This window comes from Oryctolagus cuniculus, chromosome 5 (genome assembly GCF_051225735.1).
Source record: "Oryctolagus cuniculus isolate XC-2025 breed Fujian yellow rabbit chromosome 5, ASM5122573v1, whole genome shotgun sequence".
Taxonomy (NCBI): domain Eukaryota; kingdom Metazoa; phylum Chordata; class Mammalia; order Lagomorpha; family Leporidae; genus Oryctolagus; species Oryctolagus cuniculus.
In genome coordinates this window covers 39,066,395-39,085,000 of record NC_142871.1, presented here as the reverse complement: position 1 = coordinate 39,085,000, position 18,606 = coordinate 39,066,395, and the positions used below count along the sequence as shown (strand labels likewise).

Here is an 18,606-nt window from a genome sequence, read left to right as displayed (position 1 = left end):
AATATAGGTTTAACCATATTTTTTTTTTTTGCTTTTTATTGTGATTGTTTCATTTAAATGTTTTTAAGTTAGGTGATATTAATGCTGAAGGGAGACTGAAGAGCAATATGGGGACAGAATTGATGGAGACATAATGTAATGCAGAATAAAATGAAAGATTGACCTTCAACACTTACAAGAGCCTAAAACCTGTGGCAGGTGCTGATGGAATAGGTTTAGAAAGTGAAGAGAGCAAGAAGGGGTAACATGGCAGAGTTTGGGAGTACAATCTTCGGAACAAGTCTAGTATCCAACTTCTGCTGTTCACTCTAAGATTGGTCAGGTTATACTCTATTTTGAATTCAACTTCCTCACCTGTTAAATCGGGAGAAGCAGTCACAAAATGCTTAGCATGGAGATCTGTTTGGAGAAATGTATCATTGGGTGATTCCACCCTCCCAGAAACGTCTCAGAGTATACTGACACAAACTAAGATAGCTATGCTGTCAGTAGGCGATATACTCTGATGGGACCACAATGATTTATGCAGTCCTTGTTAATCAAGTGCCATTGTGTGGTGCATGACTGCATGAAATTTTATTTTTGAGATAATTCTAAATCCAAACTTTTGTTTGCCTGCAGATCTACAATTGGTTAATACATTGTATATTTGCTCTCTCAATTTTTAAATGAGTTGATGTCTTGTGAGAGAGCACTTAAAAAATATCCGGCATCTACCAAATACCATGTGGGCAGTAACTATTCTTATATCGGTATAGTTTGATAAAGAAGGTTCTTTTTAAAGATTTCTATTTTCTCAATCTTGATGTGAATGGAATGGGAGAGGGAGCGGGAGATGGGAAGGTTGTGGGTGGGAGGGAAGTTAAGGGGTGGGGGAGGCACTGTAATCCAAAAGCTGTACTTTGGAAACTTATATTCATTAAATAAAAGTTAAAAAAAGATTTATATTTTCTCCATGAAAGGAGATGAAGATGAAAAAATGGTCAACCTTTCTAGAACTTGATGCTTTCTCTACTCCATTGCTAAAATGAGAGAAGAATCAGGCCTCTTTCTCCATGGCTGGAGGAAGCACAAATGTGTATGAGCGGTCTTCCAAAAGCTCATGGAAATGCCTATTGTGAGAAGATAGAAATTTTGAAATCAATGCACTATCCTATCAAAATAAATTCATCTTTTAATTCCACCATTTCCATGAACTCTTTGATGTGCCCTCTTACACTCCCCCCAGGAGGCAATTTGGCAATATGAATCACAAGATTTTATGATGCCAATAACACGAAGGTCCTTAGAGGGGGTTTGTGCCATAAAGAGAGCCAGAAACGCTACCCCTGAGGAAGCTAGTTAGTTACCAGGAACACCAAACCCAGCTCCCTGATTGGGAAAACTCTTCCACATTCCCCATAATTTGTTAATTCCCAGGTTTATGCTCTGTAGTGTAATTGGCCTCAGGCCCCCGTGTTTTTATGCTTTGTTTCTCTAATAATTCACCCCTCATAAGTTTCCCAAAGAAATGCACTCACAGAGCGGGGGTCACACCCTCAAAGCACACAGTCTAATGTCTTATTTCCTTCTCTTACTCTCCCTGCCACTGCTTCTAGGGGTTGGAAGTTCTTCTCTATTGTGCAGAGCATGTTAGCGCTTCCAGATTTCCAATCTAAAGTTGCATCCTAAACCCTGCAAGACACCCAGGAGAGTAGTCTACGACCTATTGTTCTTTGAAGGGTTATGAAGGACACGATTTTACTACTGCCTCAGCATTTCCACGTCCGGAGCTCACCAAAAGGAATAACCAGATATTCTTTTCAGTGCTGCAGCCACCAAGATGTTGTCAGTTAAAATACTCAATAAAAAAGTTAATAAATTATGATACTTAGTATATAGTAAAATGTCACACAATTATTAAAATATGGTTTTGAAAAACACAACATTGTGTTTTTAAAATGTGTGCACGTGCTCGCGCACTCACACACACACTTAGAATCAAAATAAAAGAGGAAAAGAGGATAGGTCCTAACCTAACTTTCCATCGACATTTTAAAAAAGAATAATATGGGACAAGGATACGGTCTAGCAGTTAGGTTGCTGACTGCTCCACTTCTGATCCAGCTCTCTGGTATGGCCTGGGAAAACAGCAGAAGATGCCCTAAGTGCTTGGGCCCCTGCACCCACGTGGGAGACCCAGAAGAAGCTCCTGGCTCCCGGCTTCAGATCAGAGCATCTCTGGCCATTGCAGCCAATTGGGGAGTGAACCATCGGATGGAAGAGGCCTCTCTCTGCCTCTCCCTCTTATTCTCTCTCTCCCTCTCCCTGCCTCTCCCTCTCCCTCTCCCTGCCTCTCCCTCTCCCTCTCCCTACCTCTCCCTCTCCCTGCCTCTCCCTCTCTCTCTCTCTCCCTCCCTCTCACTCTGCCTCTCCCTCTCTCCCTCTCACTCTGCCTCTCCCTCTCTCCCTCACTCTGCCTCTCCCTCTCCCTGCCTCTCCCTCCCTCTCTCTCCCTCTCTCCCTGCCTCTCCCTCCCTCTCCCTCTCTCCCTCTCTCCCTGCCTCTCCCTCCCTCTCCCTCCCTCTCCCTCTGCCTCTCCCTCCCTCTCCCTCTCTCCCTGCCTCTCCCTCCCTCTCCCTCTCTCCCTCCCTCTCCCTCTCTCCCTGCCTCTCCCTCCCTCTCCCTCTCTCCCTGCCTCTCCCTCCCTCTCCCTCTCTCCCTGCCTCTCCCTCCCTCTCTCCCTGCCTCTCCCTCCCTCTCCCTCTCTCCCTGCCTCTCCCTCTCTCCCTGCCTCTCCCTCTCTCCCTGCCTCTCCCTCTCACTCTGCCTCTCCCTCTCTCTCCCTGTCTCTCCCTCCCTCTCCCTCTCTCCCTCCCTCTCTCTCTCTCCCTGCCTTTCCCTCCCTCTCCCTCTCTTCCTGCCTCTCCCTCCCTCTCTCTCTCCCTGCCTCTCCCTCCCTCTCCCTCTCTCCCTGCCTCTCCCTCTCTCTTTCCCTCTCCCTCTCACTCTGCCTCTCCCTCTCTCCCTGCCTCTCCCTCCCTCTCCCTCTCTCCCTGCCTCTCCCTCCCTCTCCCTCCCTCTCCCTCTCTCCCTGCCTCTCCCTCCCTCTCCCTCTCTCCCTGCCTCTCCCTCCCTCTCCCTCTCCCTCCATCTCTCTCTCTCCCTGCCTCTCCCTCCCTCTCCCTCTCTCCCTGCCTCTCCCTCTCTCTCTCCCTCTCTCCCTGCCTCTCCCTCTCTCTTTCCCTCTCCCTCTCACTCTGCCTCTCCCTCTCTCTCCCTGTCTCTCCCTCCCTCTCTCCCTCCCCCTCTCTCTCTCCCTGCCTTTCCCTCCCTCTCCCTCTCTTCCTGCCTCTCCCTCCCTCTCTCTCTCTCCCTGCCTCTCCCTCCCTCTCCCTCTCTCCCTGCCTCTCCCTCTCTCTTTCCCTCTCCCTCTCACTCTGCCTCTCCCTCTCTCCCTGCCTCTCCCTCCCTCTCTCTCTCCCTGCCTCTCCCTCCCTCTCTCTCTCTCTCCCTGCCTCTCCCTCCCTCTCTCTGTCTCCCTGCCTCTCCCTCTCCTTCCCTCCCTCTCTCTCCCTGCCTTTCCCTCCCCCTCTCTCTCTCCCTGCTTTTCCCTCCCTCTCTCTCTCTCCCTGCCTTTCCCTCCCTCTCTCTCTCTGCCTCTAGAAAAAAGTAAATAAGTAAGAATAGAAAAAAGTAACACATGTATAAATTTTAACAGTGTAAAATGCAAAGCGAAAGACCTCATTCCCTTCCTTCCTAAACCCCACCACCCTCTCCAAGTGAACAATCTTCACAAATTCACACCAATCTTTAATCCTACACAAAAGGAAACACAGAATTTACATTGTTTTATTCCCTCTTTTACACTTCTGGTCCATATTTGAGATCTTTTAATATCAGTCTATGTATGTAACTGTGGCACATTATGAAAAACAATGCATGATTTCAATTTTTGGCACTAAAATAAACTTATCTTTTGAACTTTTTGAGGTTTCAGCATATATCCTGTTGTTTAATATGGCATAGATGATATTCCATATTATTCTGTCATATCAATACAATCTAATTTATTTAACTAGTCTCCACTTTTGGAAATTCTGGTTACCATATTTTCTTCCAAAACTTTGTTCCAATTTACACTCCAACCTACAGTTTTCCCACATTGTCACTGCAACATACTGAGTATCGTTGAAATTCACAATATAAACTTAAAAGGAAAAAAATGCAGTTTAAAAATGTCAATGAAGTAATTTAACAACCAGCTAATCAGAAACTCCTATATGAATTTCTAAAAATCATGGCATGCCTCTATACTGTATAAGAATTAGATGAATAAAATACGGTTTCTGTGCTTAATTTAATAATCTGCAGGGAGAATAAAGATATAAACAATTAACAGTAAAAGAGAAACAATGGCTGTGGTAACCTAAAATGAAGAGCAGAGCACGGAATATGAACCGATTTACTTCAACTGGGAATAGGAAAGCATTTACATAGTACGGGTGCCACTTTACCCAGGATTTAATAATTACAACAGCTACTACTTGCTGTTGCTTAATATCTACCCAGCATTAGGCTGATTACCTTAGGTGCATTTTCTAATTTAATCTCTACAACAATGAGGTGGATATGATTTTCATATATTGTAGATGGGAAATCTGAATCCAAGCAATATTAATTGCCTTATGTCATGTAGCTTTTAACCATACCCCTTCCACGTACAGCTCATTTCATTCTCTTAATGTTCCCATGAGGTAAACATGTTACAGCCCTTTTCACAGGTGATAGAAATAAGGCACAGAACATTTAGGATAGTTGCTCAAGGTCACATGACAGGTGCATGTCAGAGCAGGGACACAAACCCAGGCAAACTGACTCAGAGCCCATGTAAGTCCTTCAATGCTTTGTTGTGGGAGAGGGATATGGAAAGAGCATTCTAAGAGGAAACAGCCGTAGAAAGTCAGCCAGTGTGAGGGAAAGGGTGGGCTAGCCAGACTCAGATGCCACGGGACCAGTATGAGTATTCACTGGAGTGTGGGCAAGGCCAGTGGGAGAATGGAATAAAGTGAATGGAAATGAGATACATCGCTGAGGTCGAATAGAGAAGATGTGATGACTAATTGGATGCTTCAATCACAACCCTCTCAGCCTTCACCTCGCTCAGCTAAAGCATTTACTCCCTGTTAGTGAGCACTCACGGCCAGCCTTTTATTCCTTCCTTTTGATTATTTTAGGGGCCTGTTTCAGGATGCTTCTGTTAGCAATGCAATCATTCCTGTGCGTGTGGAATTGAGGAAGGATGATGCTAATGAGCATTGCTCTTCAAATAGTACTTCTCCATCCCTCAGTAACCCAGCGATCAAATGAGATTAGGATAGTGGTTATCATGCAGGTTGCAAGAGAAAAGTCATCCCACCCTCCAAGCATTTCTAACATGAGGAGACGTCCAAATGATGCTTTCCAGTTATCCTACCACTGCTTCCTATGGCAATCCACACTACTTATTATTCCCTCCTTGAAATTTCGTGTGCCGTTAACTTCCACAATATCACCCTTCTGATGTGCCCTTCTGTTCTCCTTAAATAGTATCTCAGCCTTTGATGCCTCTTAAAGGACCCCTACCCCAGGGTTTGCTCAGCCTTCTTCAATTCTCCCTTTGTTTGCTTCCAGTGCAATCTCAAATAAATGTACTTAGAATCTTTCAGCTGTCAGTTCACAGGAAAAAGAGGACTTGGACCTTTATACTCATTTCACTGTTTTTCTGTTAAGAGAATATCATTAAGCTTACAACGTCCTTATAGCTTTGGGCTGTAACTCATTTGTGAGAAGATCACTTGGACGAGTTTTACCCACCTCCTTGTCTCTGCAGATCTGCTGCTTGGTTCTGCTTCTTCAGCTCTGTTCTGGGCTCCATTGCTTGGCCAGATGCAGGCACAGGCCTCTGACTATGCTACTTCCAGCTTCTATTTGAAAACACTTCACTTGGCCCATTCAAAAAGTCAGTAATCGATCAGCAGTTCCCAAATTGTATTACACATTGGAATCACCTGAGAGTCTACAAAATGCTGGCACCTGGCCCCAACCCCAGACACACAGATTTATTTAATAGGGGATAGCACTTGGGGTACTGGGCTTTTTGAGAACCAATGTGCATCAGGCAGTTCTACTGTTCAGCAAATTGGGGAGCTATCCTCCTATACAGGGGGTCTCAATCTAGTAACTCCTCAAAATCACCTCGGAGGTATGTTTTTAGACACAAATTTCTGGGTCTTACCTTAAACATAACCAGTGCGGGGGCCCAGGAATCTTCATCTTTTCTAAACCTCCAGGAAAATGAAAATGTAGAGATCCATTGCCATGTAACCAACTTGGAATGAATTTTCTCACTGGGTCACCAGCACCTTCCTTCCAGTTTTCTGAGCAGCACCAATGTAATTTCCACTTACAACTGACAATGGTCAGTCGACAGCTTCTCTCCAGATCCAGGGTCTGAGCTCCAGGCTCATGTCTGTAAGACCCACGTGTACTTCAGATTCACATGTCCAAAACCGAAGTCATCATTTCTGTTAGCATTTCGTTTGTCTCTTCCCAGTCCCATCCAGGTGAACATCACCCTTACCCATATAGGCACAGGAGCTCCAAAGTGAGACACCATCGTAGAATGGGCCTGCTAATCTCAACACCTTCAGTTACCAAGTCTGGCGCCCTCAGTTCTATCCTGTTGAATTTCTGTTTTGCAGATGCATTTTATCTCCATCAGAGTAATCCTAATAAACTAAATGGTCTTCTCTCGCCAATCTCCTTTCTCTCCATTTTTTTTTAAAGATTGATTTATTTAAAAGGTAGAGCTACAGACAGAGAGAGGGAGAGACAGAGAGAGAGATCTTCCGTCTGCTGGTTTACTCGCCAAAATGGCCACAACGGCCAGAGCCAGGCCAATCCAAAGCCAGGATCCAGGAGCTTCTTCCAGGTCTCCCAAGTGGGTGCAGCTGGACTGGACTTTTTTTTTTAACTTTTATTTAATGAATATAAATTTCCAAAGTACAGCTTATTGATTACAATGCCCCCCCCCAACTTCCCTCCCACCCGCAACCCTCCCCTTTCCCTCTCCCTCCCCGCTTCCATTCTGGAGTGGACTTTCTAAAAGGCAAGTCTGACCTTGTCCCTACTCTTCTTTAAATTCTGTGGCTCCACCTTGCCTCCAGGATGAAATTCAAACTCAAAGGGCATCCATCCAGGATGCCAGCACTGCAGGTGACAGCTTTACACACTACCCCACAGCACCACCCCCCATCTCACTTCTACCTACTGAGTTAATTCTCTGGAGAAAGAGCCCCAGCTGGCTAAAGTTTAACAAGCCCTAGGTGATTCTACTGATCACCCAAGGCTGGGAAACAGCCCTCATGCTCATCACACTTCTCATTTTAAAAGCCAGTCTAGGCTAGCTCCGCGGCTCACCAGGCTAATCCTCCACCTGCGGCGCTGGCACACCGGGTTCTAGTCCCAGTCAGGGCTCCAGATTCTGTCCCGGTTTGCCCCTCTTCCAGGCTAGCTCTCTGCTGTGGCCCAGAAGTGCAGTGGAGGATGGCCCAAGTGCTTGGGCCCTGCACCCGCATGGGAGATCAGGAGAAGCACCTGGCTCCTGGCTTTGGATCACCGCGGTGAGCTGGCCACAGTGCAGCGGCCATTGGAGGGTGAACCAACAGCAAAAGGAAGACCTTCCTCTGTCTCTCTCACTGTCCACTCTGCCTGTGGGAAAAAAAAAAAAAGCTAGTCTAGGGGGCCAGCACTGTGGCGTTGTGGGTAAAGCCACCACCTGCAGTGCTGGCATCCTATATGGGTGCTGGTTCTAGTCCCGGCTATTCTGATTCCAATCCAGCTCTCTGCTATGGCCTGGGAAAGCAGTCGAAGATGGCCCAAGTCCTTGGGCCCCTGCACCCACATGGGAGACCCGGAAGAAGCTCCTGGCTCCTGGCTCCTGGCTTCAAATCGGTGCAGCTCCAGCCATTGTGGCCAGTTGGGGAGTACACCATGGGATGGAAGACCCCTCTCTCCCTCTCTCCCTCTCTCCCTCTCTCCCTCTCTCCCTCTCTCCCTCTCTCCCTCTCTCCCTCTCTCCTTTTCTCTCTGTGTAACTCTGACTTTCAAGTAAATAAATCTTAAAAAAAAAAAAAAAAAAGCCAGCCTAGGGGAGGCTTCCTTAATGTAGCACACAGCTTCAGATCTTTGCTGTGTTGGTTGCCTGTGCCCTTCCACCTGACACACTTCTAGTCCTCCTTCAATGATCCCCATGGGATGAAACTCCCCAGCTCTTCGGGATCTACTCTCCTATGCACTTCTTTTCTATTTCCATATCACCATGTGCCCATCCCTCGTCCACTTTTTACCTCTCTGTTACTTTCCTACCTAGCTTCCTCTCTAGAATTTGAATTCTTCAGTTGTAGACATGATTCCCATGTCCTTTTTCTCTTCATCCCCACATCAAAACATAACATTTAGTATAATAAATGTTGCTAAATTAATTACTCCAAACCAAAAGACAGATAACACTATTGTTAAGTAAATGAAAAAAAAAAGCCACATTGTCAAAAGCACAGGCTCAACTAACAATAGACACAGGGACCAGCAATGTGGCATAGCGGGTAAAGCTGCTGCCTGCAATGCCGGCATCCTGTATGGGCACCGGTTCGAGACCCAGATGCTCCACTTCTGATCCGGCTCTCTGTTACTGCCTGGGAAAGCAGTGGAAGATGGCCCGAGTCTTTGGGTCTCTGCACCCACATGGGAAGACCCAGAGGAAGCTCCTGGCTCTTGGCTTCAGATTGGCGCAGCTCTGGCTGTTGGGGCCAGTTGGGGAGTAAACCATTGGATGGAAGACTTCTCTCTCTCTCTCTCTCTCTCTCTCTCTCCACCTCTCCTTCTCTCTGTGTAACTGACTTTCAAATAAATAAAGATATTTCAAAAATAATGGAAACAACAATCAGAATTTGAATTTAAGGCTGGAGGCTCTTTACTAGTGACTTAAAATATGAGATATACACAAAGAATAAGCATAGCATCAATCAAGGTTTCTAATTGCAAACAATAAACACTGAAGCAAGCTGATGGGAACACAGAAGGAGCCTATTGGAAGGTTGTTGAGTAGCCCATAAATTTACCAGGAAAATTAAAATGCCAGCTTTTGAAAGCAGGCAAGAAAAGGAAAGCTAGGCAGCTAAAATCACAACCATAACTGAACAGTGAGGCTGCAGCTCATGCACTTGTCTCCCCCAGCATGGGACATGGATGCTGCCTCTGGTACTGCTCTTAGCGGCTCTTCCTGTGTCTACCACCTAAATGAATTTTCCACTCACCCTATATTTTTGCCTCACTCCTTTACTCCAGATTCAAGTCTCGTGACAGTCCAAGTATCTGGCAGTCTAGGTCTGGATGTATGTGAGATGGTTTGTGTGTGGGTGAGAGGGTATAATGCACACCTCCCAACTCCTCAACAATCATGTGCACATGGAGCAAATGTTCACACTCTCAGGCTTTGGCGAACTCCTCAAAGGAGTGTGGATGCTGGAGAGTCAATCTAAAAAAATAAACAAAAGTCATTTCAAATTCTACATAGTATCACATGAGTGTATTTCAAAAAATTTTAAAATGGAATTTTGGTACAAAAAATCCATGCATAGTTTTTTTGTGATATGCATTTTTATTAACTTTCTGAAGATCCTTGTATGTACATATTTCAATTATTTTGCAACAAAATACACTTATAGTTCCATTTTCCATAAAATGCTTTCCAAATTAAAGATTATTTTTACTTATTTGAAAGGCAGAAAGAGAAAAATGCAACAGAAAACTTTTATAAAATATTTGTTTATTTATTTATTTGAAAGGCAGAGTTTTACTGCGAGAGAGAAAGAGAGAGAGAGAGTCCATCTGCTGATTCACTCCCCAAATGACTGCAATGACCAAAGCTGAGCCTCCTCAGAGTCTCCCACATGGGTGCAGGGGCCCAAGGACTCAGGCCATCCTATGCTGCATTCCTAGGCACATTGGCAGGGAGCTGGATCAGAGGTGGAGTGGCCAGGACTAAACCAGGTGCCCATATGAGATGTTGGTGTCACAAGCTACAGCTTTACTCACTACACCACAATGCTGGCCCAAAGAACTTTTAAATCCTTCCAAATCCTACCACCAAGAAATAGGAATTAACACCAAGGGAACATCATTCTAAGCATCTTATTATACATGTATCCAGATAGCAGCATCTGAGATACTACACTGAATCACTCAAGCAGTCACCATTCACAGAGTGCAGCTATGAAAGCCACAAAAGTGGAGGGGATAGCATTGTGGAGCAGCAGGTTAAACCACTCCCTGCAACTCTGTCATGCCATGTGAGTGCCAGTTCAAGCCCCAGCTGCTCCACTTGCAATTCAGCTTTCTGCTAATGCACCTGAGAAAGTAACAGACAATGACCCTAGTACTTAGGTCCCGCCACTCATGTGGAAGACTCAGATGAAGTTCAAGGCTCCTGGCTTCAGCCTGGCTCAGCCTCAACTGTTGAGGCCATTTGGGGAGTGAAATAACGGAAGGGAGATCTGTCTCTCCCTCTCCCCCTCTCTCCCTGTAACTCTGCCTTTCAAATAAATAACTGAATCTAAGGAATGGAGGGAGGGAGGGAGGGAGGAAGGAGGGAAGGAAGGAAGAGAAAACCATTGGATGAATGAATGGATGGATAGCCAGATTTGTGTTAAATGGTCTTATTTGAAAAATAAAAGTAATGATTTTAATTTGATAGAAAAAGAGATACTGCTGGTTTTCAAATATTTTTCAAGTAAAATATGTTATTTTCTATTTTATAAAACTCTTTAGGGTTAAAAAAGTTTATTAACAATAAGAAGTCAAAGCTACTTTTTTGTGTTTTGACAACATGTTTTGGTTTTGACAGTAACAGTTGACTCACTGCTATGAGTGATGAGGATTTCCATACTCATGCTTCTTGTCACCTGCGTCTTTCAATTTTGATGTGTTTGGAAGTTGTTTTGTTTTACTATTGTCAAGACCTGTAGTTACAAGTTCTGGGTATTTTCTGGTATTCTATGATACACATGGATTAACTGCCTACCATCTGTTCTGCCACCACCAAATATCCATTCCTCTATTTTTAACTTTGATTCATTTCTTAATCAAATGGATTTTGTCATCAAATTTATTTTTGGGGGCTGGTGCTGTGGCGTAGTATGTTAAGCCTCCACCTGTGGTGCAGGCATCCCATATGGGTGCCAGTTCCAGTCCCAGCTACTCTACTTCTGATCCAGCTCCCTGCTAAGGGCCTGGGAAAGCAGTGGAAGATGGCCCAAATGCTTGGGCCCCTGCACCCATGTGGGAGACCTGGAAGAAACTCCTGGCTCCTGGCTTTGGATCTGCCTAGCTCTGTCTGTTGTGGCCATTTGGGCAGTAAAGCAGTGGGTGGAAGACCTGTCTCTCTATCCCTCTCTCTGTCTGTAACTCTGTCTCTCAAATGAATAAATAAATCTTTTTTTTAAAAAAAAAAACAGTGTAAATTAAAATACATTAATATAAAAATTTATTTTCCTTTGTTTTAAATATGTATTTGTTTATTTGAAAGTCAGAGTTACAGAGACAGAAAGAGGGAGAACTTCCATCTGCTGGTTCACTCCCCAAATAGCAGCACAATTCAAGGCCAGGCCAGGCTGAAGCCAGCAGCTAGGAGCTTCATCCAGGTCTCCCACATGGGTAGCAGGGTTCCAAACACTTGGGCCATCCTCTGCTGCTTTTCTTGGGCCATTAGGAAGGAGTTAGACTGGAAGTGGAACAGCCGGGATACCAGACAGTGCTCATGTGGCACGCAAGCATCACAGGCGACAACTTTAACCACTATGCCACAATGCTGGCGCCCAATTTATTTATTTATTTTAAAGTTTTTCAATCTCTTTTCTAATCCTTTTTTTAAACATTTATTTATTTATTTGAAAGTCAGAGTTACACAGAGAGAGAAGGAGAGGCAGAGAAAGAGAGAGAGAGAGAGAGGAAGAGAGAGATCCTCCATCTGCTGGTTCACTCCCCAATTGGCCACAACAGCCAGAGCTGTGCCAATCCAAAGCCAGGAGCCAGGAGCTTCTTTCGGGTCTCCCACATGGGTGCAGGGGCCCAAGGACTCGGGCCATCTTCCATTGCTTTCCCAGGCCATAGCAGAGAACTGGATCAAAAGTGGAGCAGCCAGGTGTCAAATTTGTGCCTATACGGTACCCCAGCACTGCAGGCGGCAGTTTTACCCACTATGCAACAGAACCAGCCCCTCTAAGATCTTTGTTTAATATGTTTAGAGTTAGACAGAGAGAAAGATCTTCCTTTTCTGTTGGTTCACCCCCAAAATGGCCGCTATGGCCAGTACACTGCGCCGAGCCGAAGCCAGAAGCCAGGTGCTTCCTTCTGGTCTCCCATGCGGATGCAGGGCCCAAGCACTTGGGCCATCCTCCACTGCCTTCCCGGGCCACAGCAGAGAGCTGGACTGGGAGAGGAGCAACCGGGACAGAATCTGGCGCCTCAACCGGGACTAGAACCCTGGGATACCGGCGCTGCAGGCAGAGGATTAGCCAAGTGAGCCGTGGCGCCGGCCTAATATGTTTAGTTTTATTGACATGATACTCAGTCTCAGAAAATGGTCTTTCCATGATCTTTACTTCAGAACACTTCTTACATTTGTCTCTAGCATTAACATTTTGCACTAACCTTTTTCTTTTTTGTAGGTTTTTTTTTTTTAAGGTTTATTTTATCTATTTGAAAGGCAGAGTGACAGAGAAGAAGGGAAAGATAGAGAAAGCAAGAGAGGGAGATAGAGAAAGTGATCTTTCATCTGCTGGTTCACTCCACAAATGGCCTCAACAGTTAGGGCTAGGCCAGACCAAAGCTAGAAGTCTGGAACTCTACATGGGTCCCCCACGTGGTTGGCAGGAGTCCAGGTACTAGGGCCATTCTCTACTGCTCTCCTAGATGCATTAGCAGGGAGCTGGACCAGAAGTGGAACAGCCAGGACATGAACCAGGGCTCCAGTACGGGAAGCAAGCATTGCAAGAGGCAGCCCAACCCACCGTGCCACAACATGAGCCCAGGGGATTTGTGTTTCTAACTTGACACTGGACTTACTCAGTTTTATACTTTCAAGTTGAGTAAATGAACCCTGTATGTCCTGGGCTGAGCATTTCTTATCTAATTATTTAATCAAAATCTGAAGTTCAGTTATCACTCTCTTGACTTTGGAAACCCTGCAAAACAGTCTTCCAGTAACTTTTATTTTTTAAAGATATTTATTTGAAAGTTAGAGTTACACAGAGAGAAGGAGAGGCAGAGAGAGGGAGAGAGAGAGAGAGAGAGAGGTCTTCCATCTGCTGGTTCACTCCCCAATTGGCCGCAACAATCAGAGCTGAGCAGATCCAAAGCCAGGAGCCAGGAGCCTCCACCGGGTCTCCCACACAGGTGCAGGGGCCAAGGACTTGGACCATCCTCTACTGCTTTCCCAGGCCACATCAGAGAGCTGTATTAAAAGTGGAGCAGCCGGTCCTCAAACCAGAACCCATATGGGATGCCAGCACTGCAGGTGGTGGCCTTACCTGCTGCACCACAGCACTGGGCCCTCCAGTAACTTTGAAAACTAGGGAGTATGAATGTATCAAGAGGAAAGCCAGATGGTCTCTCCAATTTTGATTTTTGTTTTCTAGATACATTGTTTTTGGTTTTTGTTCCTTGTCATGTTTAAACAAGTCCTGTAATTCTGCTTGGGTAGCCTGAAGTGATTCCATGCCCCCCAGAGTCTCTATAAAGATAGTGAAGTAGACATAACAGGTGTGGAAATTATTGTTACTTTGGAGGTGAAAGCTCTTTGTAAAGATCTGTCGAATTCCAAACATAGCAAGTATAGTAGACCAGATATTTTTTCAGGAAGATAAGTTTTCTAAGATTTCTTCTGCCTGGCCAATGATTTGCTGTGGACAGATAGATGAATGAATGGATCTGAACAGAATTTTCTTTCTAGAATAAGTAAATGAAGTGGCTAGAAGTCTATGAAGGCAACATAATGATGAAAAAAAGCATTTGGACTTTCCATACAGGGGTCCTATATGTCATTTTGATGAGAACATTTGCTTCTGCCAAAATGATGTTGAACCATAGCAAGGAAAAAGGAAGTAGCCAGTGATAAAATACAAGTATATGATGATGTTATTGCACATACAGGTGTTTGGGGCTCAGGAGGGCTGGAAGTACTTTTTCCAGACCCTCAGATCTGTCTTACTTGTATACACGGGACATGGGAGTTTGCACACTGGATGCTAATATGAAAAGGAAGAGTCACCAGCAATCCCCGTATGTGTTTTGAGGGGAACTCATTGGCTCAGTGTGGCAGAAAAACAGCATTTTTGGGTGTATCATGCCCTGATACATATCTGCTAAGTCTGCTTAAGAACCCTCCATCCATGGGGCCAGCGCCATGGCTCACTTGGTTAATCCTCTGCCTGTGGCACCAGCATCCCATATGGGCACCGGATTCTGTCCCGGTTGCTCCTCTTCCAGTCCAGGTCTCTGCTGTGGCCCGGGAAGGCAGTGGAGGATGGCCCAAGTGCTTGGGCACTGCATCCACGTGGGAGACCAGGAGAAAGCACCAGGCTCCCGGCTTCGGACTGGCATAGCTCTGGCCATAGTGGCCATTTTGGGGGGTGAACCAGTGGAAGGAAGACCTTTCTCTTTGTCTCTCTCACTGTCTAACTTTACCTATCAAAAAAAAAAAAAAAAAAAAAAAAAAAAAAAAAAAAAAAACAACCCTCCATCCTATTCCTGAAACGCACTACTGGGGACTTCTATAAGGTGGCCCTAGATATTGACCAAGTGCTGGACACATGGGCATTGGTCAGCTTCCCTGGGATTGTCTTCCTTAACCCTAAGGCTGAGAGATCCTACAGATCTTGCATTGAAAGATCCCTTGTGATGGGCTGGTATTTTGCCCAGTAAAGCAGTGTGTCAGTACGATCGTCTGAGAGACCGATAGAAAAACAGGGCTCACCTCCTCTGAGGCAGAGTTCTCAGCCTTGCCTGAGCCTTCGAGTTGTGACATATCCCAGCATGCTAAGCCCCTTTAATTTAGTATACTGCCAGTGGTTCTTTTCCCCTCCCTGGGAGTCAGTTTTGGTTGGAATGAGCAACCCTAATGAAGAGACACAAGCCAGCTGCGATGGAATCCCCTTGGGGCTCTGCTGGTATAACCACGATATTAGAAAGTTGATTTAGATCAGGGATGTCAAGCCGTAAGCCGAAGGTCTGAACTCAGCCCACAGGCACATTTTCTTTGGCCAACATAGTGTTTGCATAGAAAAACTGCATCATCTTTAAAATTCCTTTAATTAGTTGCCTGTTTCTAAAAGTTGGAAATGTCTTAAATCCGGATTTCCATCTTTTCTTATAAAATAAAATAAACAATCACACGAAGTGCACATTTCCAGTGGCAGCACTAGCTCCAGAGCTGCGAAGGAGAGCCGAGGAGCAGGTGCCCTCTTGACACAGGCGTGTGCTCTGCGGCTCACCAGGGTCTCACCAGTTATAATTATCCTCCTGGCACAGAAGCCAGCTGTCAGTGTTCATTTGTTATCACACCTGAACTTACATTTTTCTTATGATGTTGTCAAATGGAACATGATAATATTCCTACACTCCACATCAACCATAAGCAGAAATATCTAGGACACACTGAGGAGTTCATGAGTTTCTTTCTCATGGCCTGTGTTATGCATTGATATTACCTGCTGGCAAACTCTGGGCATCTGAGTTCAGGACTGTTGCTTTGGGTGATAGATGTGCAAGGTGGATCGGGAAGGCTGAGAGATTATCTGATTAATGCTCAGATAAACCTGGAGTGTTAGTTGGCACCCAAGGGCAATCCCTTTCAATTGACAAGTACTTACTTTTGTGGATATTTTACTTGGGAGTGGGGATGAGACTACGGCAGGGAGAATAGTGAATGGCAATCTGGGACTATTGGATGTCCTTAATAATCTTCAGTCACAAATAGCTTTCTCATTTTCCTCACTGAGTTTAATTGTTATCAAATTGTGGGGTAATTTATTTGCAAGTCTCCTGGTTACTCTCCTACCAAGAACTGTACTAATTAGTAGTTTTGTGGGTAAGCCTAACAATAATAACAATAATGCTCAGAATCTTTGTGAGCCATGGTCCCAAATCACTGGATTATGGTACCAGCCAGCCACTTGGTCACTGAGAAGCCACGCTGAGAATTACCCATGTGTAAATATAAGTTACTGCCCCACTTGTCTGGGTCAAGATTTTAAGTTTCTTGTGTTCTTTAGAAGCATTGCAAAATTAATTTTGGAACAGCTAATACATTCTTTTTTTTCAAGATTTTATTTATTTATTTGAAAGGTAGAGTTACTGACAGAGAGAAGGAGAGACAAAGAGAAAGTTCTTCCATCGAGTGGTTTACTCCCCAAATGGTTGCAATGGCCACAGCTGGGCTGATCAGAAGCCAGGAGCCTGTAACTTCTTCGACATGGGTGCAGGGACCTGCGCACTTGGGCCATCTTCTACTGCTTTCCCAGGCCATAGCAGAGAGCTGGATCAGAAGAAGAGCAGCTGGGACTCAAACTGGTGCCCATATGGGATGCTGGCACTGCAGGCGGAATCTTAGTCTACTACACAACAGCGCTGGCCCCAATACATTCTTTTAATCAAATTTAGAAATCAAAAAGGGCACAAGGTGAAATATCTTCTTATTCCTGTCTCCCAATCATACACTGCATTTCATTGAAGATAAATAATGTTACCAGTTTCTACTCTATGAGGGTACTTCTGGTGTTTATAGAACATGGAGTTGAAAGAAAAGTTATATAGATGTAAAAAAAATTGAAATCCATGCATGGAGGGGGTCTTCAAAAAGTTCATGGAAAATACATAATATGAATGGAAACAGGAAAAGCTAATAATTGTATTAAATCTTACCTCTTGAGTACTTGTCTTCTGAATGTTTGATATAATGGGGAGTACATGTGAAGCACTTGTGCTGCATACAAAGTCCCACGGATGTGTGATGAGCAAGAATTTATGCCATTGTTTCATTCGCAAACTATACTAGCCAAAGAGTAGAGCCATTTTTACTTGAGAGAATGACAAACTATTGTTAGTCAGATGAATTTGGCAAGTATTTCTTTTCAAAACTTGACTAAATAAATCTATTAGTTTAAAAGATAAAGCAAGAATATGAATCAGAAATGATAACATTTGAGCTTTTAAGACAAAAATAGAATTTTGGGAAACCTGTATCTACCACTGTGATTTCAATAGCTTTTCAATACTGAAAAATTTTTCTGATGAACTCGGTGGTGATATAACAATGCAATTGTTTGATTGTGGATTAAAATGTGCTAATATCTGGAAGGTCTATACAATTCAGTGGATCTGGGGCCAACAGTGTGATACATTGGGTTAAGCTCCTGCATGCTTGCTATGCCAGCATCCCATATTGGAGAGCTGGTTTGAGTCCTGAGTGCTCCATTTACAACCCAGTTCCCTGCTAATGTACCTAGGTGAGCAGTGGATGATGGCCAAAGTGCTCGAGTCCCTGCCACCCATGTGGGAGACCAAGATGGAGTTCCAAGTTCCTGCCTTCAGCCTGGCCCAGCCCAGCAACTGAGGTCATTTGGGGAGTGAACCAGCAAGTAGAAGGTCTCTATCTCTTCCTTCCTATCACTCTTTCAAATAAATAAATCTAAAAAGAAAAGAAGAGAAAAGAAAAGAAGAGAAGAGAAGAGAAAAAAAGAAAAAGAAAAGAAAAGAAAAGAAAAGAAAAGAAAAAGAACAATCAGTTTGGATCAGTATTTTCTAGGCAACCAAAGAATGAATGATCTTAAAAATAATCATAATAGCAAAAGACTATTCAAAGTGGAAGGTGGACCAATGGATTTTAAAGTATCAGACTATGAACAGTCTTTGATGGGATTTCAGATACAGGCTTATCTGAAATTGACATGCTTGGGATTGGCGGTATTTTGGATATTGGATTTTTTTTTACATTTCGGAATATTTACATGCATATAATGAGATATCTTGGGGGATGGGACCCAAATCTAAATGCAAAATGTACTTATGCTTCATGTACATCTTATACGCGTAGCTTGAAAGTAACTTTCTACAGTATGCTTGGTGTGCCTGAGTTTTGACTGTGATGACCACATGCAGTTGTATGTAAAATTTGTCATGTGGCATCATGTGAGTACACGAAAAGTTTCAGATTTGGGAGCATTTTGAGTTTTGGATATTTGGATGAGTGCAACCTACATTGCATTTAACCTTTAAGAAGTACTCTTTGTCAACCTTTAGTGTAGCATATTACCTACAAAGAAGAACATTCATGATAATGGAAAAGATTTTTAAAATACTTCTCTGGGGGCTGGTACTGTGGCATAGTAGGCTGAGCCTCCACCTGCAGTGCTGGCACCCCATATGGGTGCCAATTCGTGTCCCGGCTGCTTCTCTTCCAATCCAGCTCTCTGCTAATGGCCTGGGAAAGCAGCGGAAGATGACCCAAGTGCTTGGGTCTCCATGTGGGAG

General features: G+C 44.5%; 1 protein-coding gene and 1 long non-coding RNA gene across 2 annotated transcripts in view; both read right to left on the bottom strand.

The window, feature by feature from the left end:
* LOC149126475 (uncharacterized) overlaps positions 1–6,043 on the bottom strand; it is a 53,103-nt gene extending 47,060 nt beyond the window's left edge. Inside the window, exon 1 of the long non-coding RNA XR_016233758.1 lies at positions 5,836–6,043. This is a non-coding gene — a long non-coding RNA (uncharacterized LOC149126475). The remainder of the gene's footprint in view (positions 1–5,835) is intronic.
* Positions 1–6,924, bottom strand: part of TMEM244 (transmembrane protein 244) — a 220,639-nt gene extending 213,715 nt beyond the window's left edge. Inside the window, exons 1-2 of the mRNA XM_051854335.3 lie at positions 6,602–6,924; positions 6,257–6,490 (exon numbers count right to left, since the gene is read on the bottom strand). Coding sequence (XP_051710295.3) covers positions 6,257–6,294 — 38 coding nt within the window. The 5' untranslated portion in view covers positions 6,295–6,490; positions 6,602–6,924. The remainder of the gene's footprint in view (positions 1–6,256; positions 6,491–6,601) is intronic.
* Between the last annotated feature and the right edge of the window lie 11,682 nt (positions 6,925–18,606).